The 27,140-nt window shown below is 43.4% G+C and overlaps 1 protein-coding gene across 2 annotated transcripts in view; it reads right to left on the bottom strand.

Annotated features, from left to right (window-relative positions):
* Positions 1-13,272: 13,272 nt before the first annotated feature.
* The window catches only part of TMPRSS6 (transmembrane serine protease 6), a 214,715-nt gene continuing 200,847 nt past the window's right edge, over positions 13,273-27,140 (bottom strand). For both annotated transcript variants that reach the window (XM_040359433.1, XM_040359432.1), the window contains 3 exons: positions 25,129-25,406; positions 17,624-17,760; positions 13,273-13,735 (listed from right to left, as the gene is read on the bottom strand). In XM_040359433.1, the coding sequence (XP_040215367.1) occupies positions 13,574-13,735; positions 17,624-17,760; positions 25,129-25,406 (577 nt within the window). In that variant the 3' untranslated portion in view covers positions 13,273-13,573. The remainder of the gene's footprint in view (positions 13,736-17,623; positions 17,761-25,128; positions 25,407-27,140) is intronic.

The following is a 27,140-nucleotide window of genomic DNA, read 5'->3' as shown; positions in this document are numbered from 1 at the left end:
GGCATGTGTGAATAGCAGTATTTGTTAACACTCTTTAGCTTCTACCTGTATAAGGCCCCTTTGAAGTGGTTGCTACGATCAGGTCCACCTGAAAAACTATTTGGAAGCTCTATAAAACTATGCGAAGATGGATGTAAACAGGTGTGCATACATTTACATCCGACTAACTCAGAGTCGGGTCCAGAAAAAAATACCAAATGAAAGGTGCTGCAGCACCAAACGGTGTGGCGCACACAAAAATGTGTGTGTATGTAGATGCATGGGGGTGCCCTTAACAATTAATGTCATCTCCCCATGACTACTAAAGGGTAGTACATTCCTCTGCATGTCCATTTTTAGAAAGAACTTGCGCCCTAAGTTACGGCCGCGTAACGTATGTGGTCCGGCGTAAGCCCACCTAATTCAAATCTGGATGATGTGGGCGTGTTTTATTTAAATTTCAGGTGACGCCACGTACTGTACGTTTTTTTTGCGAACGGCGCATGCGCCGTTCATGAAAGAATCCCAGTGCGCATGCTCGAAATTAAGCCGCAAATCGTCATTGCTTTAGACGTGAACGTAACTTATGTACAGCCCTATTCACGAACGACTTACGCAAACGACGGAAAATTTTCAAAACTCGAAGCGGGAACGACGTCCATACTTAACATAGGATACCCCTCATATAGCAGGGGTAACTTTACGCCGGAAAAAGCCGAAACGTAAACGACGTAAAAAAATGCGCCGGGCGGACGTACATTTCTGAATCGGCGTAAATACCTAATTAGCATATTCCTTGCGTAAATATACGGAAGCGCCACCTAGCGGCCAGTGTAAATATGCAGCCTAAGATACGACGGTGTAAGACACTTACGCCGGTCGGATCTTAGGGAAATCTATGCGTAACTGATTCTATGAATCAGTCGCATAGATACGACGCCGTACACTCAGAGATACAACGGCGTATCCGGAGATACGCTGTCGTATCTCCTTTCTGAATCCGGGCCAATATATTTACCAAGAAACTTTAGCAAGTGTAAAGTGTTGTTGTTCTAAATAAAGACTGCTCGTATGTCATTTACCTGGGTAGAGATTTGCAACTTTATAAACAATAAAACACATTAGGAGTCCCAATCAACCAGCCGGCGCTTCCCCCGGCTGATTATAGAGCCCACCAAAAACGGATCGGTTTTGTTGGGATCTATGATATAGTAGCCCGGAAGCAATGACACCCCACATCTTGGTGTGATAAAATGCTTTTAAGGGTGGGGGAGAGATCTGGGGTCTAAAGGTTTCTCCATAAAGAGTACCTGTCACATGTTTATTGCTGTCATAAGGGATGTTTACATTACAATAAAAGTGATCAAAAAAATTAAATGTAAAGTTCCACCTGCGCTCATGTGCACCAGACCTCCTGTGTAAATCTAAAGTGGTAACCTGTAAGGCCACGTACACACCACCGGATCTCCGCTGGAAACGATCCGCCGGATCGTTACCAGCGGAGATTCCTCCTCCGGATTTGGATCCGATGGCGTGTACACACCATCGGATCAAAATCCGTGCGGAATTCATCCGCAGTGACGTGTGCGCGACGCTGGAAGGTAAGTACTTCCACGCATGCGTCGAATCATTACGACGCATGCGAGGGAGGGGAGCGGACGGATTGATCCGGTGAGTCTGTACAGACCACCGGATCAATCCGCTGGAGCCGATTCAAGCGGATAGATTCTTAGCATGCTAAGAAATTTATATCCGCTTCAAATCGATCGGCCCAAAGAATCTCCGCGGATAAATATCCGCTAGGCCGTACAGACGACCGGATTTGTCCGCTGGAACTGATCCGCGGATCAATCCCAGCGGAAAGATCCGGTCGTGTGTACAAGGCCCAAAGGTTTTTAAAACATTGCCTATAGCTTGCAAAATTTACATCTGGCATGTGCAATTTAAAAGTGTGACGTGTGGTATCTATTTACTCGGCGTAACATCATCTATATTTTATAAAAAAAATGGGTTATGTATTGTTTTTTTTGCATTTAAATTCCCCCAAATTTAATTTAATTTTTAAAATAAAATTGCATTTCAAAAGCCGCTGCGCAAATACCGTGTGACAAAATTGCAAACCAACCAATTTATTCTCTAGGGCAGTGTTTCCCAACTCCAGTCCTCAAGGCACACCAACAGGTCATGTTTTCAGGATTTCCCTCAGATGAAACGGCTGTGGTAATTACTAAGGCAGTGAAACTGATCAAATCACCTGTGCAAAATAATGGAAAGCCTGAAAACATGACCTGTTGGTGTGCCTTGAGGACTGGATTTGGGAAACACTGCTCTAGGGCATGGGTCTCCAAATTACGGCCCTCCAGTTGTTCAGGAACTACATTTCCCATCATGCCTAGTCATGTCTGTGAATGTCAGAGTTTTACAATGCCTCATGTGTAGTTCCACGCTGCCTCTTAGAAGAAGTCTGTTATGATGAAACGTACGTCAGGCACAGCACAGAAATAGCCCGTGGAGGGTATAGGACGAATGTGTGTTTCCAATTCTTGTTTTATCCTCGCTGCTGTAAGTAGAACCTTTTGTTAAACTTTTTAAATGGAACTGGATGTTGCGCAATTCATTTTTTCCTTTCTTCTTATTGGTATGTAACCTTTTCCCATTATTGTCATCCGAGAGGCGGCTGGAAAAGCTGAGGCAACCCACACCTGCAGTGAGAGGTGAAGCTCACTAAGGTGAATACTGACCTTGCTCGGTCTAATGTTCTGGTAAGAGGCTAAGCCTGTTTGATCTCTCATAGGGAGCACCTGGTGTTCATGGCATAAAAGGATCAGAGGAGATTTCTCTTTTTGCACATCTGAAATTTCACTGTGGGACTTTTTATTTTTCCTTTTTTGGACCCCTTTTTGTTATACTCACTATAGCAAATTCCATGCTGCACAAATTCATAGGATAGTGTGGACATGCTTATGGTATTATGAAATTGCATGCTTATCATTATTATTTTTTATGCTCTTTATATTAAGGTACACAGAGACATTTGTAATGTGGTCACAGATTTGACAGCGCAACATGTTTTTTCTTTATTTCTGGCTTATTGTTGATGTGTACAACATTGTGAGTGCTGCTGTCTAACTTACACTTATTCATAATAATTTTTCACTAAGTGCAGTTTTTTTTTTTACAATATATCTATGAAAGATTAGACATGTGCATTCGTTTTTGTCCGAATGCATTTTCGTACGAATTTCAGGTATTTTCGTTATCGTTTTAACTAACGATAACCAAAGCACAGAAAACGAAAACCGAAAGATCCGACATAAACAAATGCTTTATTTTCGTTTTCGTTGCGGTCGAATGTGCCTAACCTTAACTCTATTAGTCCAATATTATTCTACATAAAGAGAAAAGATTTGACACAGAGAGAAAAGATTCGACATTATAGAGACATGAAGAAGAGTTGACATAGAGAGAAAAGATTCCACATAGAGAGAAAAAATTTGACATAGAGAGAAAAGATTCGACATAGAGAGACATGAAGATTCGACATAGAGAGACATGAAGATTCGACATAGAGTGACATGAAGAGTTAAACATTTTTATTTATTTTTTTAACCACTTAAGCCCCGGACCTTTAAGCAGCTAAATGCCCAGGCCAGGTTTTGCGATTCGGCACTGCGTCACTTTAACAGACAATTGCGCGGTCGTGCGAAGTGGCTCCCAAACAAAATTGGCGTCCTTTTTTCCCCACAAATAGAGCTTTCTTTTGGTGGTATTTGATCACCTCTGCGGTTTTTATTTTTTGCGCTATAAACAAAAATAGAAAAATTTTGAAAAAAATGCAATATTTTTTACTTTTTGCTATAATAAATATCCCCCAAAAACATATATACATTTTTTTTCCCTCAGTTTAGGCCGATATGTATTCTTCTACCTATTTTTGGTAAAAAAAAAATCGCAATAAGTGTTTATCGATTGGTTTGCGCAAAATTTATTGCGTTTACAAAATAGGGGATAGTTTTATTGCATTTTTATTAATTATTTTTTTTTTACTACTATTGGCAACGATCAGCGATGTTTTTCATGACTGCGACATTATGGCGGACACTTCGGACAATTTTGACACATTTTTGGGACCATTGTCATTTTCACAGCAAAAAATGCATTTAAATTGCATTGTTTATTGTGAAAATGACAGTTGCAGTTTGGGAGTTAACCACAGGGGGCGCTGTAGGAGTTAGGGTTCACCTAGTGTGTGTTTACAACTGTAAGGGGGTGTGGCTGTAGGACTGATGTCATCGATCGAGTCTCCCTATAATAGGGATCACTCGATCGATGCGCCGCCACAGTGAAGCACGGGGAAGCCGTGTTTACATCCGGCTCTCCCCATTCTTCAGCTCCGGGGAGAGATCGCGACGGAGCGGCTATAAACGAATAGCCGCGCCGTCGTCCCGGATCGCTCCCCGAGGTAAGCCGCCCGCCGCACGCAGCGGAGGCGGTCCCGATCGGACCCCCGACCCGGTAGAAGGCAGGGACGTATATATACGCCCATCTGCCTGTACATGCCATTCTGTGGACGTAAATAGGCGTGCGGCGGGCGTTAAGTGGTTAAAGATTCTGTCGAATTTTTTTTTTTTCTTTTTTCCTTTTCTTCTTAGAGCATTCGACAGACACCATAAGCCTTCAATGACAGATTCGACCTTAATTTGGATTTTCGGACAAATTTATTTTTTTTACGAAAAACGAAATAAATAAAAACCAATTTCGGGAGTAACTAAATACATTTATTTTTCGGACGAAAATCAAAATTCCGAAACAAAATATTTCAGTGTGCACATGTGTCTATGAAAGATGGAAACAGCATGATTGAAGTTTAGGGGAAATTTTCCATCTCTATAAGACATAATGGCAAATGATAAACCTGTATTTCAGCTGCTGATTTTAACATTTCTATAATGTCCATAATTGGACATTATAGAAAGATCACAACTATTTCTGCAGAACACCAATGCTAATGGTATGTGCTCTGGTTTATGTTCCTGTTAAATTCAAATAAATTATAGTTTTCAAAATAAACTATGATGTTCCATGATAGTTTCTTGCCCTGTTTAAATGACTCTGCAAATATAATTTGTCCTCTCTGAATACATTTAGTAAATCATTATAGGCTGACTATACAAAATAAACTTTGCATTGATCAGGAATGAAAGCCACGCTCCATTAAACATCTTGCATATGTTTATTAAAGCATTCCAAGCACAAGCCGATCCACCTGTCCAATGGGTTAACTGTGTTTGACCCCACCTAGAACTTACCGTATTTGTATAATAGAGCAGTGGGACAGATGGATCAGCTTGTGCTTTTTAGTACTTTAATAAACATTAGAAGTTTGAACTTAACTGGTCTGCAATTTCTTGGTAATCTAAGCATCAAATTGGCCTTGCGCCATTCCAGTGGTACAAAGCAAGTCATCAAAGAGTCTCTAAAAATTAGAAACAATGGCTTTAAAATAATAGACCTTGACTCTTTGAGAACACTTTGGTATAACCCATCTGATCCAGGTCTGGTTCTGTGGCAGTGTATCTCAGTTTGTCAAATTCCAGTTTGTCAAATTGTCAAATTCCAGATATGGTCTAAAGCTGGTTGCTCACAAACTCCCTACTACCCTCTGTCTTAAAGGGGTTGTAAAGGATTTTTTTCCCCCTAAATAGCTTCCTTTACCTTAGTGCAGTCCTCCTTCACTTACCTCATCCTTTGATTTTGAATTTAAATGTCCTTATTTCTTCTGAAAAATCCTCACTCCTGCAGGAGTGTCAGGACGCCCACTAACACACCGCTCCTTTCTCTATCTGCAAAGTAGAGAGTGTCCTGACCTGACTGCTCGCCCCTCCCACCTCAAGAGGCTTTCTCCACACCAGGGAGAAAGTGTCGCATTACGGTGTGTAGTTACAGACAGAAGAACAGGAAGTGAGTATTTCTCAGAAGAAATAAGGACATTTAAAGGCAAAATCGAAGGATGAGGTAAGTGAAGGAGGACTGCACTAAGGTAAAGGAAGCTATTTAGGGCTTTCCAGAAGAGAAACCTGAAAGCCTCGTACACACGCTTGGTTTACTCGGCAAGAAAGCTCTGCCAGCAGTTTTCTTGCTGGTTCTTGCTGAGAAAACCGAGCATGTGTATGAAGCTTTAGACTTCAGATTCCTATATTCATAGTTAATGGGCGGAGAGGAATTTCTTCCGACATTGACAAAGGAGAAAATAGGAGGGTTTCCTGAGGGTGCTGGTGCAGAAACACCAGAAGCGGCAAGGACTATACTTAAGCTACAGTGGGGAAAATAATTATTTCATCCCCAGCAGATTTTGTAAGTTTGCCCACTTACAAAGAAATGAAGGGTCTATATTTTTTTAATCATAGGTGTATTTTAAATGATAGAGACAAAAAATCAACAAAAAAGAAAAAAAAAACATATACAAATGTTACTTATTTTACTCACTGAACGGCAACTCAAGTTATAACATTCGTATGTAGCCTTATCCAGTCTAATTAGGACTTTCCCTGCCAAAGATAGCCAACATCCTTCTGGATGTGGAGGGTTGTGAGGCATAGTGTGTGCCTGGTGGATATTGGGAGCCAGACACTTCTTGGATGTAAAAGAGGTTTTATTTCTCTTAACAGTCCTTTTTATATTTTTTAGGGAAAAGAGGGTTAGGGACAGGGACACCCTTAAGTAGTTGCAAATTCAGCAAGGCACCATATCTGCACATGCAGGGATGCTGTCTATTATGGCAACAGTCTTCAACAGTTCCTAACTCAAACATAATAGTTCCTTCAGCTTCACTTCAACTGCCTCTTGTAGTTCTTAAACACTGAGCTCCCGGTCTCTCACTAGACCCTCTGATTCACTGACTCTGAATCCCTTGAGCCACGCCAATATTTGTGGTGGTATCTCCCTCAAGCCTCACTCACGCTTCCCTGCTTGGTCTCTAATTTGGTACTCCAGATACTTCTCAAGCTTCACCCCTGCTGACTGACTCGGTCCCTGACTTGACTCACAAGACTGCACTGCAAGCGTGACCTCCGCTGTTTGAGGCCCTGACTTGATCACGCCTAAAGTTTCCCGATTCTCCACAGTGCCCATTCGGTAAGAATGCTGCTCCAGGACTTGCTTCAGTTACTCACTGTGGTCCCCAGTAATAAGGTGGATGGTCCCTTTGTGTAGACAGCTTCCCTTCTTCCTCCGATCACTGACAGGTTCTCCGGCTGGAAGAACTGTCACTTCTGGTTGGACTGCAAGCCGCATTTCCAACCATGCGCTGCTCTCTTACTTCTGGATAGGTCCTCACACAGCCTAGAAGCCTAGAAGCCAGATGCCTAATCTCTGGCCTAGACACATATCCATCCAGACAGCCATCCAGGTGGCACAGACATAGTTCACCTGACTATACCCAAATATATAGGCTCTCCCAGCAGGCCAAGGGATCCAAGAAAACCTCTGCTCATTGGCTGAAATACCCCATATGCCCATAACCTGATCTTGAATTGTCCTTCTCACATCTAGTACCACCAAGTGCCCTGCCACCTAGTGGTAGAAGAGAAAAGTACAACTAGGCCAAGCTTAGGGAGAAATCAATGGATCTCTAACAATTGACTAGGGTAACTACTCCTAGCAAGTACATTTGTGAGGAGCATCCCTAACTAAACCCCAGGGTGCTCCATCTATCATATGTTTTTTTTTCTGGATTTGTGGTAGATTTTTTTCTCTATCATCTCATTTAAAATACACAGATGCTAAAAATTAGAAACCCTTAATTTCTTTGTAAGTGGGCAAACTTACAAAATCTGCATGGGATCAAATAATTATTTTCCCCACTGTAGGTACTACCTGGCTAAAGCTCTCTGGTTTAAAGATTATCTGGTGTGTAGTTGGCACAAGGTCATAGAGATAGGGAATAAAGCTGAGATGTCTGTGTTACTGTATATACATGGTAATGATGTTTTTCTAACGTAAAATGGTGCTATCGTGCATGATAGTAGTGATGTAGCACCTGGTATCTGATAAAATGCCATTGCTACTGTGTATGCAACTACTATTGTCACCTTATTTGCTTACATCGCCGACAATTCCACACGTGTATTCAGTAAATGAGAAAACCGTCAAAATGCATTTACAGAAAAAAATCAGCAATACGATACCATAAAATGGCACAGAGCTTTCTCAACCATTATACCTTAAGGCGACAGAGTCTCCCCTAAGGGTAGTACCTGGTACCATGAGTCAGCCTCTGAATTCTTATATGCTTAAGATCATAGGTGTGTGCAGCCTATAGCATTAGGGTGTGCACCCCAAAGCTCAAAAACACACTAATGATCACTCACTGTGTTAATTTAGAAAAGGAAGGGGTCGCTAAATTACATATTTACCAACCCCTTTCCCCCCTCATCCAATACCATCCCCCTGTGTGTGCCCACAGCAGCCAGTGGGAGAGGAGGAAAGCTGTCAGCACTGTGGGGGAAATGGGGGGGGGGGAGCAGGGCAATAGGAGGAATCTGTGCTGCACAGAGTAATTAGGGTGTGCCTGGGCACACCTGGCACACCCTGTGCGCACGCTATTCCAACAAAAAGGTTTTGCAATTTTATTTCCTAACTTTGTTACAGTTTACCTGGGTGTTTTCTGTGTTCCCTACACACTTTTGTATGATCCAGCTCCTCCTGTTGCAGTAAATAACAATTTGAACACGTGGACTGTGAACCCCTTATAATAGACCCAAAGTGCTGAGAGCTCATAAAGTGTATTAGCATTGCACAATTTATTTGTTTATTAAGCTAGATTAATGCATACCAAAAAAAGGATGTACACTTTGCACGTAAGTCAAACAATTATTCCATACATTCTATTATGCAATCTTATTTGGTCCCTTTTGATCAAGCATTAACCGATAAAGCAGAACATTGCAGTAACTTTTATGAACCACAAATTATGAATTACTGCAGTAATAAAAGAAAGACGATTCTGAGGGGGTGCCATGGATTACTGCTTTTGTCTTTAAAGTGTATCTATGCTAAAACATTTTTAGTTTTGTATAGAGTTGTAACCCGTGTCAGGATCGCATTGCTGTCTGTGTCCCCTCTTGGGACCCTCTCAGATTTCCCTGGTGACCATTGACCATGATGAAAGAAAATGATGGTAAATCTGCAATTTCACAGTTGTTACCACACTGGGAGGTGGGGGAAAAAAAGCAAAAAGGAACATCTGTGTAAGCTGGAATTTCCTTTTTTTCTGTTTTGTTTTCTTTGGTACAGGAAGTGAAAGAAAATATCCCAGTATGACGCAAGCAGAATTTTGTTTTTTTACAGGATTTGTATTTATGTACTATCCATTGGAAGAGGTACTTGTAGGTCTTGCGAGCTCCTCTTCTGCCTGACTGTGTGTATCTACTTTCCCTGAGTGAGTCTCTTATCTGAGTGCTGTACCCCCCATTGGACTAATATATAAAAAATCTTAAAGCGGGAGTTCACCCATTTGTAAAAAAAAAAAATTTCTCCCCTTAGCTTCCTGCTCGTTCGGTCTAGGGGAATCGGCTATTTGCATTAAAATATGAGCAGTACTTACCCGTTTTCGAGCTGCATCTTCTTCCGTCGCTTCCGGGTATGGGTCTTCGGGAGCGGGCGTTCCTTCTTGATTGACAGCCTTCCGAGAGGCTTTCTATACTGCGCCTGCGCACCGACGTTCGGCTTCTTTCGGAAAATCGTGACGCGATGGATGCGACCGTCGGAAGCCTGTCAATCAAGAAGGAACGCCCAGTCCCGCAGCCCATACCCGGAAGCGACGGAGAGGATGCATCTCGTAAACGGGTAAGTACTGCACATATTTTAAAATAAATAGCCGATTCCCCTAGTAAAAACGAGCAGGAATCTAAGGGGGAAAAGTGCCCTCTAAGGCCCCGTACACACGACAGAGTTTCTCGGCAGAAATCACCGAGAAACTCGGTCAAAACCCGGATTCTGCCGAGAAACTCTGTCGTCTGTACAGTTTTGGCTCGATGGAGCCGCCGAGGAGCTCGACGAGAAAATAGAGAACATGTTCTCTATTTTCTCGTTGTTCTATGGGAGAAGGCGGCCCGCCGAGCTCCTCGGCGGCTTCATTCCAAAACTCGACGAGGAACTCGACGTGCCAAGCACGTCGAGTTCCTCTGTCGTGTGTACGGGGCCTCAGGGTGAACCCCCGCTTTAAGCTCAGCTCAATAAAAAAAGGCGATAAAAGTTGTTATATGAAAATCTTCTCCTACTACCTCCATTAGGTGAGGTTTTAAATACTAAAAGCTTGAACTCAATGACTACTAGGAGGTTATCAATTATGGCAGCTGCTATTTCTGAGCTTCAGTTTACTGAGACAGCCACGGAGTAAAGTCATTTTTTTTTTTGGTTAAACACACATTCGCTACTTCAACAAATATTTTGTACATGAATCTGAAGGTGTTATAAGGAAATTCTAGACCATTGTTTTTTTTCTTTTTTATAGAATGGGGAAGGTTTTTCTTTTAGAGTCGGGGTAAATTTATTACTTGGCTGACTCTTTCAAGTTTTGTGTTTGGTGTAGAAAAACACAGGGGGGTAGATCTACGTACCTCCGCTGCGCCCGGCGCAGATGTGAGATACGCTACGCCGCTGTAACTTACCTGGCTTTGGTTTGGCGTCCAGCCCCATTCACGGACGACTTACGCAAACAACGTAAAATTTTCAAAATTAGACGCGGGAACGACGGCCATACTTAACATTGAGTACGCCACCAGATAGCAGCTTTAACTATACGCCGGAAAAAGCCGAACGGAAACGACGTAAAAAAATGCGACGGCCGCTCGTACGTTCGTGGATCATCGGAAATAGCTAATTTGCATACTCAACGCGGATTACGACGTGAACGGCACCTAGCGGACGCCAAAAAATTGCATCTAAGATCCGACAGCGTACGAAGACGTACCCCTGTCGGATATAACACATATGCCGTCGTATCTTGTTTTGGGGATACCAAAACAAAGATACGACGCTCAAAATTTGAAATTACGCGGCATATCAAGAGATACGCCGCGTAATTTCTTTGAGGATCTGCCCCAGGATCTTCAGATGCCTTGAGCGAGTAGCTTGCCTGTTAACATTTTCATGGCTATAGCAATGACTCGATTTGGGTGCTTTCAACAATTAGTGTAGGAACATGCATTACATAGGTTCCCTGACAGCATGGGATCACATATTTTTGTGTCTATGTACTACTATATCCGTTGTCTATAATAAAAATGTGGGATAATTAAAAAGGCTTTGTTTTAGGGCTGTGCAAATTAACTTTTAATTAATCGATTAATATTAAATTTTTTTGATCGATCAAAATCTTTTTGATCGATTAAAATTCTTTTGATTGCTACTCACCTCTCCGCTGGCTTCTGGGCCTTCAGGGAGTTCCGTCGGAGATCCAGTAACATCACGGACACCGGCGGGGCTTGCCATGTCCATCTGAAGGGCTCCTTTGCTGTGCCTTCATATCTGCATGCCGGCGGGACCTTACCATCTGCCACACTCTAACAACCTGGGATTCTACAACCATCCACTGGGAGTTGTGATAGTTCCCTTCATGGGACATCTACATGCCGACGGACTGATGTTAACCTCTCCTCATCTGAATTCAGCAGTGGTATCGTTGTACACATTTTTATATCAGTATCATACTTAGCTACATGTTTTATGACTGCTTTTGGTACCGTTTGGTATTACTCGCACCATTTTTACAGTTTATGTAGCTACATTGATTTTATCTCCAGTGAAATATTTATTTGGTTACGGTCGAGCGGCCGTATTTTGAATGACTTGCAGACGAGTGATTTGGTATTTGGGGAGATCAGTAACAACTCTACTTTGTTTGTAGTAGGGTTGAGTAGAATAAGATAATTTTCCACACTGGAGATTTCCCCTAATTATCTGTTGCGTCCCCAAGGTAGGCAGTGAGGGAAATTCTCCATGTTGAGTACACCGGCAGCAGTATCAACCTCACAGAGGTTCTATTCACCCCAGATAAAGCTGGAATCCCACTTTAAGTAAACAGCAATGTGGATAATGGTGAAAGAATCTATTAGAAACTCTTTTTTTTATTGACCTGGTTGGTTGCTATCTATGGCCTTATATCATCTTTCTGTACAACAATGTCAAGGCCAAATACAACATTAGAGCTATTTTGTAATCCTCAACAAATTCACCAAATTAATTAATTGTAAGCATAAGGTCCTAAGAAGGCTGAATTACTAAACAACATCATACATTAAATAGGACAAGTCTGGATATAGGAGCTTATATGCATGTGTCTTTAAAATATAAAGTACCGTATATACGCGAGTATAAGCAGAGTTGTTCAGCCCTTTTTTTTAAGGCTGAAAATACCCCCCTCGGCTTATACGTGAGTCAGTGTACCTGAAATTGACAGGCTGCGGGCGTCTATTTAAAAGTCACGGTCTCCTCCTGGTCCCTTCCGTGGTAGGAGTTTCTCAGCAGACACAGTTCCGCCTATCACGGACGTTCTGTCATCCGCTGACCCAGTTTCCCAGCAGACACTGTGTTCAGTGTTCCGCCAATTACGGACGTCCTTTTATCCTCGGACAAGAGGGCGTCCGTGATTGATGGAACACTGAACACAGTGTCTGCTGGGAAACTGGGTCAGAGGATGACAGAACGTCCGTGATAGGCGGAACTGTGTCTACTGAGAAACGCATCACGGAAGGGACCAGGAGGAGACCGCGACTTTTAAACAATGAATGGATGTCCGCAGCCCGTCAATAATTTCAGGTAAACTGACTCGGGCACAGTTAGGATGGGCACAGTGAGGTTGCAATGGGCACAGTGAGGTTGAAAATGGCACAGTGAGGTTGCAAAGGGCACAGTGAGGTTGGGCACAGTGTGGTTGCAATGGGCACAGTGAGGCGTGCAAATGGGCATTGTTTACCCTCTTTTCCGCTTACAGTAGCTGCTGCATTCTCACCCTAGGCTTATACTCGAGTCAATACGTTTCCCCAGTTTTTTGTGGTAAAATTAGGTACCTTGGCTTATACTCGGGTATATATGGTAGGTCTAATTTCAGTTTTTATAACTTTTCATTGAACTTATATAATAATGCAACAAAGAAAACAAAAATAATCTGCAAAATGCAATAACCAATATCAGCCAATCAAACTACACAGTTTCCTAATGAAGATTCATATGCAGAAGTGAGTTACAGCACACTGGTTTACACATTATCCAATAAGCTTGTATGTAAACATCTTTTGTGTAATACAATTTTAATAGACAATTTAGTAGCAATAAAATATTTGCCGGGAGATCACTGGTTTGTTATGCCACATTCTTTCAATTTTCAATTCCTTTACTACATCATATGTATATGGTACATTATTTTATTGTTTTCTTTAAAGCAAAGAACTTTTTGATAATAAATAAATTCATTTATAATAGCAAATTCTGGAAACTAATTGCCTCTCTTCTTTGATTATCTTCAGTTCCTTTCTTTAGATAATTGTACCATGAGCCAGGTTGGTATCGAAGGTATTCATTGCATTTAATTTTGTTATTGGGCCGTGACATTGTGAATCCATCCAACAATTCTAGTTATTCTGGTATATATTCCAAAATGGTTGGGTCTTGCACAACCAAGCCCCCAACTCACCACCCCTGCTACAAACCATCGCCCTCCAGGTTCTTGGCAAACAAGTGGACTGCCAGAGTCACCCTGAAATACAGAAAGACAGTGGTGTTGTTAGACCAATCTCATAGTGATCTTTTGGCATAAATTATACCTTGGGTAGAAAAACTGTGATGCCCTGTACACACGATCGGATATGTGATGGAATCTAATCCGATGGATTTTTTTTTATCAGATATCCGATGAAGCTGACTTTCATCAGTCTTGCCTACACACCATCAGTCAAAATCCGTTTGTGTCAGAACGCGGTGACTTAAAACACTACAACGTGCTGAGAAAAATTAATTTCATTGCTTCCGAGCATGCGTCGCCTTGATTCTGAGCATGCGTGGATTTTTGACCGATGGATTTCCCCACAGACGATCGTTTTTTTCTGTAGGCTTTTTAACCATAAGAAAAATTTAAAACAGGTTCACCGATGGGGGAAAAAAAACGATGGGGCCCACACATGATCGGTCCGTCCGATGAAAACGGTCCATCGGTCCGTTTTCATCAGACTAACCAATCGTGTGTACAGGGCATAAGGAAATCAGGAATCAGGAGCAGAAAGTCAGAAGAGTATAGGCAGCCTAAAAACAGGGGACCAAGAATCAGGGATCTGGGAGTCAGGAGTTGGGAATATGGACCAGTCATTAGGTGTATATTGTTCATGTGGATAGCTCACCTGAGGAAATAAATAAATCTGCTCATATAATGGCATAGGAGGAGGGCCTGGACTGCAGGCAAATGCAAATTACATTTCACAAGTAAGAACAGGGCCAGGACTGGAAGAGCAGTAAGTACAGTAATCAGCAGGGCCCAGGAAGGATACAGCAGAAAGCAGAAGATTCAAAGTAGAAACTTAGGCCTCGTACACACGACCGGATCTGTCCGATGAAAATGGTCCGCAGACTGTTTTTATCGGACATGTCCGCTCGGAGATTTTGGTCTGATGGTTGTACACACCATCAAACCAAAATCCGCGCGGACAGAATACGCAGTTACGTGACGACAACGTGAAGGCGACGTGACGGCGACGATGACGCGGCGACGTGAGCGAACCCTGAAGTTAAATGCTTCAAACCATGCGTCGAATCACTTCGACGTCATGCGCGGATTCTCGGGCCAGCGGACATGTCCGATCGGTCATACTGACCATCGGACATGTCCGGCGGACATCGTTCCAGCGGACAAGTTTCTTAGCATGCTAAGAAATTTTTGTCCGCTGGAAAACGGTCCGGTCGGCCGTACAGACGACCGAACATGTCCGCGGAAACTGGTCCGCGGACCAGTTTCAGCGGACATGTTCGGTCGTGTGTACGAGGCCTTAAAGAAAAGCAATAAAACAGCAGCTGGGGCTGTAGGGAACCAACCAAAGATTCCAAAGAAGGACACAGTGATAATTTTTTTTTTTGATGTCACAATGTAGAGAATAAGATTTCCTATCATCTGTGCCCAGATGATAGGAAATCACACATAGTTAATCCAGCTCTGAGCAATCCACTTTTATTGTTCAGTGAAAATTAACAGACTTCCAGATAAAAACCTGTCTAAATAAAAAGTCCTTACCGTCCCCTTGCTTCGAGTGACAGGGTTTTTACATATCTCGTGCACTAGCTTGGACATATGCACATTCCTGGATGTTTATCATAATATGGGAGGTGATCCACAGTTCATTGTGAGAGGTAATGTATGTCACTCGAAGCAAGGGGACGGAAAGGACTTTTTTTTTAGACAGGTTTTTATCTGGAAGTCTGTTAATTTTCACTGAACAATAAAAGAGGATTGCTCAGAGCTGGATTAACTCTGTGTGGCAATACTGGGCAAAGATGATAGGAAATCTTATTCTCTACATTGTGACATCGAAAGAAATTTTTTTTTTTGGGGGGTTTAAATCCACTTTAATGCACTACAGACAGTGGAGCAGGTTGCAATCACTTGCAATCACTTTGCATGTCAACCCCCAAAACAGGTAGGTAAAAGGTCCTTACAAAACCAGGAGTTTAGGCTTTTGTTGCTCTATTTGCCCTGTTGGAGAGATTCCCTATTACTTCTTGTCAAGGAGACCCATGTCACCAGGACAGAAAATGAAGAGAAATCAATCTACCAGGGACTCAAACAGCTACAAAAAGCAAAAGGACACATGTCTATAGAGGCCAATCATCAACAAACAAAAAACCTACATCTACAGAACACTAACCCCATGGTTGATCCAAAGGAAGGCAAAAAACACATACAGCACAGTCCAATTTCTTTTAACAGGGGAAAATCCTTCCCTTATCCCCCTAAGGCAACCAGTTATGCTCTCAGTCAATACTCTGTGGTGTTATTTCTTATGAATATTCTGGGCATTTGGTAACACATCCAGCTTTTTATTAAATAAACTAGAGTTAGCTACAACTAGCACATGTAAAAATGTGTTCCATATGTTCACAGCACTTACTGTAAAGAAGCCTTTCCGTATGCAGAGGTTATACCTTTTTCTCTAGTCACAAAGAGTGCTCCCTTTCCTATATGGACAATTTATATATGTATAAATAAATAAGGAGAAAGAGAATTTGTTGCTGGATGTAAGATCACCCTTGGGCAAAATTAAACTCTAATATGTGTACACACGATCGGAAATTCCGACAAGAAAAGTCCGATGTGAGCTTTTGGTTCGGAAATTCCGACCGTGTGTAGGCTCAATCAGAATTTTTTCTGTTGTAATTTCCGCCAAGAAAAATTTGAGAGCTGGTTCTCAAATTTTCCGACAAGAAAAGTTCTTGGAGGAAATTTCGATCGTCTGTATGCAATTCCGACGCACCAAAAACCATGCATGCTTGGAAGCATTGAACTTCATTTTTCTCGGCTCGTCATAGTGTTGTACGTCACCGCGTTCTTGACGGTCACAATTTGGTGTGACTGTGTGTATGCAAGACAAGTTTGAGCCAAGATTCCATCGGGATCGGTTTTCTTGTCGGATTTTACGATCGTTTGTATGCATAAGGCATTAAAGGAGAGGTATGGGATTTGAAAAAAACAAACACACATCATCATTTTTATTTGTGATGCTGTAGTTCTCCCAGGTTGGCTCTAATGCTGCGTACACACGATCGATTTTCGGCATGTAAAAAACTAAGTTTTTCGGCATGTAGAAAAAGTTTTTTCCAACTTCGTCATTAAAACGACGTTGCCCACACGCGGTCGTTTAAAAAAAATGCATCAGCTGACAGTGGGCAATAGCTCACTATTGGCTAACTCTGGGTCAGAGGAGAGCAAAAGAACCTGCAATCATTTGACCCACAAGAAAAGTATGGCCAAAAAAGTTTTTTAAATTTAATGATAAAACGAATCTGAGGTGAGATAATTAAACTCTAACTATGCCGCGTACACATGACCGTTTTTCACATCATGGAAAAAAACATTGTTTTTCTCGACGTGATTCCTCCCAAGCCTGCCGCCTTGCATACACACAATCGTGATAAAAAATGCTCGAGCAAAGCGTGGTGACGTACAACACGTACGACGGCACTATAAAGCGGAAGTTCTATTCGAATGGCGCCACCCTTTGGGCTGATTATGCTAATTTCCCATCACATAACTTGCTTCTGAGCATGCGTGTTTTCCCCCCCATCGTTAAAGCGCACACACGGCCGTTTTTCACGTTGAGAAAAAATAGAGCATGGTCTACATTTTTAATGGCCATTTTTCTCGTCGTGAAAAATGCTCTGGAGCCTACACACAATCGTTTTTAATGGCCAATTTAAAAAAATGGCATTTTTCTCGTCATGAAAAAGGGTCGTGTGTACGCGGCATTAGCCTTTGACTATGGATAGTTGGACCTAATCAGCTAAAATAATCTGAAAAGTATGGAAAACTATTTTTAGAACTATGTTCAAACAGAAGAGAGGCTTTTATGGATGATTTAAACTTGCAACTTGCGCAAATACATACAGTGCATGCATCTTTAGTCCCATCAGGCTCCCCAGCACAAAACATTCTAGGAGTAATCCGATAGTTGTAAATTTCACTGCAGAGATCTTCAGAGATTATATTCAGGTCCACTTTTTGGAGAATGTCTATGGTTGGACCTAAAATGCACAAAACCTGGTTATAAAAGTATTAAACATTTGCTAAGATATTTTAGTACATATTCTTAGGTCCACTTTAAGACATTAACCTCCCTGGCGGTATGATTATGTCAGATTTTTGAATGTCAAAGCAGTACAGTACATTGTTTGGCATTTTATATTGTAGGCCTGTAATTCTTTAGGCCCGTACACGCGATCGGATATTGTCCGATGGACGTGTTTTGTCGGATAATCCGACCGTCTGTATGCTCCATTGGACAACAGTTGTCAGAATTTCCGACAACAAATGTTGGGTGTTCATGCTCTTAAATTGTCCGACAACAAATGTGTGCCGTCGGATCATCCGATCCTGTGTACACAAATCCGTCGGACTAAAATCCAAAGTACAAACACGCATCCTCCGAGCCAATGCAAACCATAAGACAACATTAGCAGAAGTTGCCTAAAGGGTGGCGCTAAAGAGCAGAAAAAACATTTAGTTTTGTGTATGTTGGCTGAAAAAGTTCTGCCGTCTGTATGCAGAACAAGTTCACGGCCAACGCCCTTCGGCCAAAATTTCACGGATTTTTCCCGATTGAAGTCTGATCGTGTGTATAAGGCTTTAGAAATAACTTACTTAAATCTGTCCAAACAAGAGTCTTGTAAACATTCTGGGTATGATAAAGTTTGAAACTAAAAATCCCAAATTATAATATAATAAATAACTATAAAGAATTATCAAAAATAATAATATAATAATAACAATAAAAAAATTTCAGTAATGTAATCAAATCAAAAACACAGAAATTTGCTCAGTTGCAGAATCTTCGCTGTTGTCACTTTCAGTGTCTGATGGCGAATTTCCCCACAAAATTTGTGCGATGGTTCTGTTATCCTGACAGGGTGTCATATGATGTCCAGCAGGATAACAACCGCTGCGCCCCCCGTGGGGGCGCGCATCGCAGCAATCAGTGGTGCGATGTGTCAGTCTGACACGTGATCAGCCATGTCCAATCGCGGCTGATCACGATGTAGACCAGAAGAGCCATTGATCGGCCTTTCCTCACTCGCATCTGACAGACGCGAGTAGAGGAGAGACGATCAGCTGCTCTCCTGACAGGGGGCATCTGTGCTGATTGTTTATCAGCACAGCCCCCCCTCAGATGCCCACCGAGGACCACCAGGATGACGCCAGTACCACCAGGGATGGCCATCGCACTGGACCACCAGGTATGCCACCCTAGACCACCAGGGAAATGCCAATCAGTGCCCAGGCAGCTGCCAATCAGTGCCCAACCCCAATTCCTGCCAGTGCCATCAGTGATGCCTATCAGTGCACGCTATCAGTTCCATGTATCAGTGCCCAGTAGTGCCGCCTATCAATGCCCATCAGTGCTGCATATCATTGCCACCCATCAGTGCCGCCTACCAGTGCCACCTATCAGTGCCCAAGGAGAAAACATACTTATTTACAAAATAACACCAAAAGAAAGCTCTATTTGTGGAAACAAAATTATAAAAATTCTGTTTGGGTATAGTGTAGCATGACCGCGCAATTGTCATTTAAACAGCAACATCACTGAAAATTGGCTTGGGCAGGAAGGGGTTGTAAGTGCCTGGTATTCAAGTGGTTAAATATTTTGACATGTCCCTTTATGTTTAGCATATCAGATATAAATGACTAGATTTAAACTTCCTTATCACCTAACAATCAAGCTAAATTCATGCCAAGGTATGTAGTTGATATGATTATTGTTGTAAATTGTGTTCTAATCATATTAATTTCTTCTTGCAATGTTTCTGTACCTTGATAATATGCCTGATCAATACATCTTTATGAAACAATATTTTTTTTTTCTTAAAAGCGTATATTATTTTTTCAGATTTCAATTATTTCTAGCCTAGTCCTATTAATGTGGGTGTCAGAAACCATGAATCAGACTGAGACAGAAGTACAATTAAATAACACTTGTTTAATAATAATAAAAACAGATAAACAGAGTAAACATAGTCAAATAATAGCCAGAGTTCAGGAACCGGATCGGATAGTGAGACAAGCCAAAACGTCAGGGAGCCAGATATCAACGTAGTAGAACATCAAACAGGAGATCGTCTGGACTGGACGGCTTAAAGTGGAGTTCCACCCATAAAAAAAAAATCCTAAAATAGAAAAAAATATTTTTATTCTCACCCGAAATACCTGTTGCTATGAGGAAGTCCGTAATCTGCCTCTTCCGTAACCGCGGCCTGTTATCTTCTGCATCCTCTTCTAGTGAATGGGGCGTTGTGATTTCTGGGAACTGTGTGTAATCCCAGAGAGCAACCGCCCATTCACAAGTTGGCACGAGACTCGCGCATGCCCAGTGTGGATGGCGGTGTGGGGCCTGCACCGATCGAGGGATCGGCATCGGGGGGGGGGGGGCATCAGCGCAGGCGAGTAGGACAGGTAAGTGTTCTTATTAAAAGTCAGCAGCTACAGTGTTAGTAGCTTTTGACTTTAAAAAAAAAAATATTTGCGGGTGGAATCCCGCTTTAAGTAGGATGGACTGACGAGCAGGACCATCAACAGGTGAGTCACTGTGGAGGGATAGGAGCTGGCAATTAGCCCACAGCTAAGCAGCCAGCTCAGAGAAGAAAGGGCTGAGCCCAGCCCTTTCAGTACCCCCTCCTCAATGACCCCTCCACCTCAGAGGACCACCAGGCCTGAAGGGAAATCGTCTATGGAAATCATGGAGGAGGACAGGGGCATGTACATCCGAGGATGGGACCCAAGAGCGTTCCTCCGGACTGTACCCTTTCCAATGCACCAGGTACTGTATGCGCCCACGGAACCTATGGGAGTCAACAATGGACTGTACATCATACTCCTCATGGTTCTCAGCCTGTACAGGGTGAGGACGTGGCACCAAGATGGTAAAGCGGTTGAAGGCCAAAGGTTTTAATAAGGAGACATGAAATACATTGGCGATTTGCATATTAGAAGGAGGGTCTAATGCGCAAGCCACTGGGTTAATCCTGCGAAGAATACGGAAAGGTCCAATAAACCGAGGTGTGAACCTCGGCGAGGGAACACGAAGTTGGAGGTTGCGAGATGACAGTCAGACCCTATCCCCAACCTGGTAGGAAGGTGCAGGCAGGCGTCTGCTGTCAGCATGGAGTCTGTACCTAACATTCGCATGTCACAAAGCCTCCTGGACTTGTGCCCAAGTGGAACGAAGACCACGGATATGCTCCTCTAATGCAGAAATGCTCTGCGGAACAAAAGAGTCCGGCAACATGGAAGGTTGGAAACCATAGTTCGCCATAAATGGGGAAGCAGAATTCAAGGCACTATTGTGAGCAAACTCTGCCCATGGTAAGAGGTCTGACCAGTTGTTATGATGGTCAGCAATATAGCAATGTAGGAATTGCTCCAAGGACTGATTGGCTTGTTCTGCCGCCCCATTAGACAGCGGGTGATACGCAGAGGAGAAAGCAAGCTGAATTCCCAACTGTGCACAAAAGGTTCGCCAGAACCGGGACACAAACTGACTACCCCTGTCCGAGACAATCACCCTGGGTAGCACATGTAAGCGAAAGACCTCCCGAGCAAAGATGGAAGCCAGTTCCTTAGACGTGGGCAACCTCTTTAGTGGAATACAATGAGACATTTTTGAGAACCGGTGAACCACCGTAAGGATAACTGTGTTGCCCTGGGAGCTCGTTAACTCCACAACGAAATCCATAGACAGGTAGGTCCAGGGCTTCTCTCTATTGGGTATGGGTTGTAGGAGACCCACTGGAAGGTGTCGTGGAGTCTTACTCCGCAGCTACGAAGGCGGTTACATCATCATGTAGACTAGGCCACCAGAATTGTTGGGAAATGACCCAAAAGAGTTTATTTTTCCAAGGGTGGCCAGCAGTCTTGGGAGAATGGTAAGTCTGGAGCACAGCAGTACATAGCCTCTCTGGGGCAAAACAGCATTTGTGCAAATGATCTCAGCTAAGGTTAGTGTAACGGCTACCCATGTAGTGAGAGGGTCTCAGCCGTTGGAGAAGTCCCTTTCCCTGGCAAGCTGCGATATGCAGGTACCGCCGGTATATCCCATCGAATGCCCTTTCAAGAAACGAGACGGGCTACGTTTGCAGAGTCAAGCAGGACTGATTTTTAATGGTTCACTCTGAGATTTTATACAGTATTCAAGGCACATGAACAATCAAACTGTCCCCACCCACACATCACACCGTGGGGAAGCTTCAATCACCTTCTTTGAGCTAATTATAAACATTTCTTCATTACCAGAACTCAAACACAATGATCTCCTTGAATCAATCAGTCTCTAGACGTTCCGGCACTGAGATCTACTTAACATGACCTGGCCGGGCACATTCCTTTCTCAATAGAATTCAATTAACCTTTAGAACAATATACACTCACAGATCATCACGTTAGCATACACCTGGCAAGAGGCTGTTAACTGGTAATACACAACAGAGCGTCAATTAGCATTTAGCAGTGAAAAAGTCCCTCTACAATTAACCCCTTGAGCTCAGTAACCAGTCATGCAGTCCTCTGTAGGCAGAATAGTTCATAGGTCCGTTACACTACTCCCCTTTTGTGGAACACTCCGGCAGACCCGGATTGATCCTTTTCGGGTCAACTTGGGGATGTCCGGTCTGCTGTTAAGGTAAAAGTTCCGTTTGCCTGGACAGTCCGTCGGCCTTCCCATTGGCTTACCAGGTCGGTAGCTGATGGTGAAGGTGAATAATGGAATTCAATTCTGGAACAGTCACTTGCTTTGCTCTCTCAATGGCTCCCAAAACCTGTTGCTGATGCTCTTGGGACAGATACGGCACCACCTGGATGCAAATCCCATTTAATCTTTTGACAAATGTTTGTGCATTTCAATGTTCAAGCCACGGGACATCTCATAATACATGACGTAGTGTCGTTGCATCTCTGATTTCTCACTGGCCAACTTGTCACATTCCCATTTTAGACTGTGATATTGTGCCGGATCTACAGTACATGTCGGGGAAGGTAGTCTTACCCGGGTCTCAGCAGCAAGCGAGTTGATTCCAGCAACGCGGGTGGTCACGGGACAAGCAGCAGCAGGTGTAGGTAAATAAGCCGAAGTCAGAGGGCCAATGTCGTTGCCCAGCACCACCTCGGCAGGTAGGTTGTCCATGATACCAACTGTGGTCTTTCCTGACCCAGCTCCCCAGTCTAAGTGCACCCGGGCGGTGGGTACGCGAAATACAGCACCCCCTGCGACCCGGACGGCAACTGTGCGAGTGGACACGTTCTCTGGCTTTACCAGATGTTTTTGAATCAGAGTGATAGTAGTCCCGGAATCTCTTAGGCCTTGTGCTACTTGTCCATTCACCCGTACCTCCTGACGGTGATGCTGACGGTTATCCGGAGAGGCCGCTTGTATTGGGTCTGCCTCATACCAAATTCCCAGACACTCCTCAGGGCCCCCCTCGGTCTACAGGCAGTGGGCCGCAGAGGGACGTGATGGAGTGACCTCTGTGTTGGGTGTTGTGGGTCTCCAGTTGTTATTTGTAGCTCTCAAAGGGCAATAACGAGCAATATGTCCCGTGTCGCTGCAGTGATGGCACGTCACCCTAGGCGAATCCCGGGGGTAGTTGCTAGGGCCCTGAGGACGTGGTGGGACTGGAGCCCGAAACTCTGGGCGTGGGGTGACGGTTGGAGTACGCGGTTCTACCTTCTGAGCCAGCCGCGTAGTACCCTGGCTTACTTTCCTTGTCTCCGCGTACTCATCTGCTAGCCGAGCCGCCTCGTTTAAGTTAGCGGGACGGCGATCTCGTACCCAGTCTTGTATGTCTGCGGGCAGGTCTTGGAGAAAATGTTCCATTAGGAACAGCTGCAATACTTCCTCCCCGGTGTTAGCCTTGCACCCTTGGACCCAAAGGGATGCCACACTTTGTAACTGGTTGGCCCATTTCATGTGGGAGTCCACAGCCTTCTTCTTGGACTCCCGGAAGCGCCGGCGGTAGGCTTCTGGCGTTACGGCATATCGGGTTAGCAGCGCCTTTTTAACTTGCTGATATTGTAAGATATCCTCTGGGGCGAGAGCCCGAAAGGCTTCATTGGCTTTGCCCGACAATTTCCCCGACAAAATAGTGACCAATTGGTCTGGTGGTACCTGGTGTAGTGAGCACTGCCTCTCAAAATCCGCCAAATATCCATCGATTTCCTCCTCACTTTCTACAAAAGTTTTAAATGTAGTGAACGGTATTATCTTTCCTGTAGCCACGGGTGGGGGAGTGCATGTGTGCATGGGAACTGCATGTGTAATGGGCTGTCTCGCTCTTACCAGTTCCAGTTCTTGTCCCCTCTTAGTTTGTATCTCTTCCCTTGCTTCCCGGAACAGCTGGTTGATTAGTTCCACGGACGTTTCTGGATACAAGGATAATCTCCGCTGTACAATCCCAGTAATTAGATCTTCCTCGCTGACCGGTGCAAGGGGCTCAGTTCCTTCCATAGATCCATCCATTTCGTCCAGCTCCAGCAGGTCAGCTATCAGCTCCCTCCGTGGTCTGTTGCTGGCGCTCCTACCACGACTCTCTAATAAATCTTTTAGTGTGGATCTTTTCAGCCTGGCGTACTGCGACTCCATTCAGCACTTGCTCTTTGGATAAAAGGACCATCCCACTTCTGCCAACCAATGTTACGGCTACCCATGTAGTGAGAGGGTCTCAGCCGTTGGAGAAGTCCCTTTTCCTGGCAAGCTGCGATATGCAGGTACCGCCGGTATATCCCATCGAATGCCCTTTCAAGAAACGAGACGAGTCAAGCAGGACTGATTTTTAATGGTTCACTCTAAGATTTTATACTGTATTCAAGGCACATGAACAATCAAACTGTCCCCACCCACACATCACACAGTGGGGAAGCTTCAATCACCTTCTTTGAGCTAATTATAAACATTTCTTCATTACCAGAACTCAAACACAATGATCTCCTTGAATCAATCAGTCTCTAGACGTTCCGGCACCGAGATCTACTTAACATGACCTGGCCGGGCACATTCCTTTCTCAATAGAATTCAATTAACCTTTAGAACAATATACACTCACAGATCATCACGTTAGCATACACCTGGCAAGAGGCTGTTAACTGGTAATACACAACAGAGCGTCAATTAGCATTTAGCAGTGAAAAAGTCCCTCTACAATTAACCCTTTGAGCTCAGTAACCAGTCATGCAGTCCTCTGTAGGCAGAATAGTTCATAGGTCCGTTACAGTTAGTCCTAGCTAAAGTTTTGTAGTACATAGTAAGTACGCAGCTTAAATGCACAGCGGAGTATAACTCGAAAAATAGTTTTTGGCATGTTGTACAGTACATATCACACATTTGAATACAAGGACTATGTGTTACTTACCCTTTTCAACAGCTGCTCCCCAACCTGTGACCCAGCAAGTGGAACCAACAGGAAAATGGTGGGTACTGGCAGGAACACAAATGGGTTGCACATGGGGAGACGTAAGAGGCACAGGGTGGTCAAGCTCTGCGAGTGCAATATCATAATCTTGTGTATCAATATCATAATATGGATGAGGGATTAACTGTGTGAATTTGAAAGCCATCTCCTTCTGGTTACTGCTTTGTTTTAGATCCAACTTCCCCAGGATCACTGTCCAGGCCTCAGCAATAGAGTATCTGCAGCATGGAATCAAGGGTGATAAATGTGTTAATTTTGAGAATTAGAAACTGTAAAAAGAACATATGATAGGTGATAGATCTCAGATAGGCTTGTGCGTTTACTTGTGCACGTTGCAGGTAGAGCAGCCCATTCATTTCAATGGGCTGCCCTCCCCGCTAGATACGTAGGGAAAGAAGTCCCAGATGCTTGTTTAACATCACACTGCACTGAATCACATGGTACTGCAGCACCATGCTGTTTAGTGCACGTGAAAACATGCCACGATTGACAATGCGTGGGGGTGCCAATAAGATTAATGTCACCCTCATGCATCTGCTAAAGCGCGGTACGTTTCTCTGTGGGTCGTAAATACAGGCGATTTGCACATATACCCCACCCACAGAGAGGTCAATCTAGCCGTGAAATAATTTCTTTTTTTGGGGATAAAGTAGGGAAGCCTTAGACCATGGGTGCTCAACCTGCAGCCCTCTAGCTGTTTCGGATCTACAAGTTCCATCATGCCTCTGCCTTTGAGAGTCATGCTTATACCTGTCAGCCTTGCAATGCCTCATGGGACTTCATCAACAACCAGCTGGAGGGCCACAGGTTGAGCACCCATGCCTTAGACCAGTGATGGCGAACCTTGGCACCCCAGATGTTTTGGAACTACATTTCCCATGATGCTCACCTACACTGCAGAGTCTATGAGCATCATGGGAAATGTAGTGCCAAAACATTTGGGGTGCCAAGGTTTACCATCAGTGCCTTAGACCTTCTGTCAGGTTTTTATTGCCATCTATGTCTGCTCTGGGGAAATTCACTCATCTATTTGTCCTGGTGACCACTATCCTGTGGGGGAAATCCAAAAATTTTGAGTTGTCACCAGAGGGGAAGTCTTCCAATAGGGACTATTTCAATGAAAACTAAGAAACAAATTCTCCTCACTTTGGGGAGATTTCTCCCTTTTTGTTGCGTCGCCCAGACAGGAAGTGGGTGGCAATCTTCCTAGGGGGTGGACACAGAAAACAAAAAAATAGCCTGATAGGGGGGTTTAATCCTTTATTTCTTTATCCAAGACTGACAAAATACTTTTGCATAAACACACTTTTTGGGGCCTTTTTATGAAAAAAAAAATCACTAATTGTTTACAAATTCTGATTGTATTTTGATTAATACAGTGATTAGCTAGTACATTTGTAACGTGTTACATGGGTGTAACATGTAACATATTACAAAAGGTGAACTTATTCTTTAAGCAAACTATGGTCAGAATTGGTCAAGGATGGGCGAATGTTTGTCACATTCATCACAATTTTTTTATAAATAGACCTCAAGTTTCAATTTGCATTGCAACTTGTTCACAGAGTGTGAAACCAAAGATATCCTTCATTTTTTTATCTTTATTTGTAAGAGATAAGGCAGTACATCTCAATAAACATAATTAAAGGCAAATACAGCAAGTACCGCATTAGTCTGATTTTCAAAAAAATTATAAAGTAAGCATACATAACAGATATTAACGATGAAACAGTAGTTTCAACTAAGGCCCAGATTCACGTAGGGAGCGCGTATTTGTGAGCGTGCGTAACGTATCCTATTTACGCTACGCCTCCGCAACTTTGACAGGCAAGTGCAGTATTCACAAAGCAAAGTTGCGGCGGCGTAGCGTAAATAGGCTGGCGTAAGCCCGCCTAATTCAAATGTGGAACATGTGGGCGTGTTTTATGTTAATTTATTGTGACCCCACGTAA

This window comes from Rana temporaria, chromosome 7, assembly GCF_905171775.1.
Source record: "Rana temporaria chromosome 7, aRanTem1.1, whole genome shotgun sequence".
NCBI lineage: Eukaryota > Metazoa > Chordata > Amphibia > Anura > Ranidae > Rana > Rana temporaria.
Note: the sequence above shows the minus strand (reverse complement) of the source record. Positions and strands in the feature narration are given on the sequence as shown.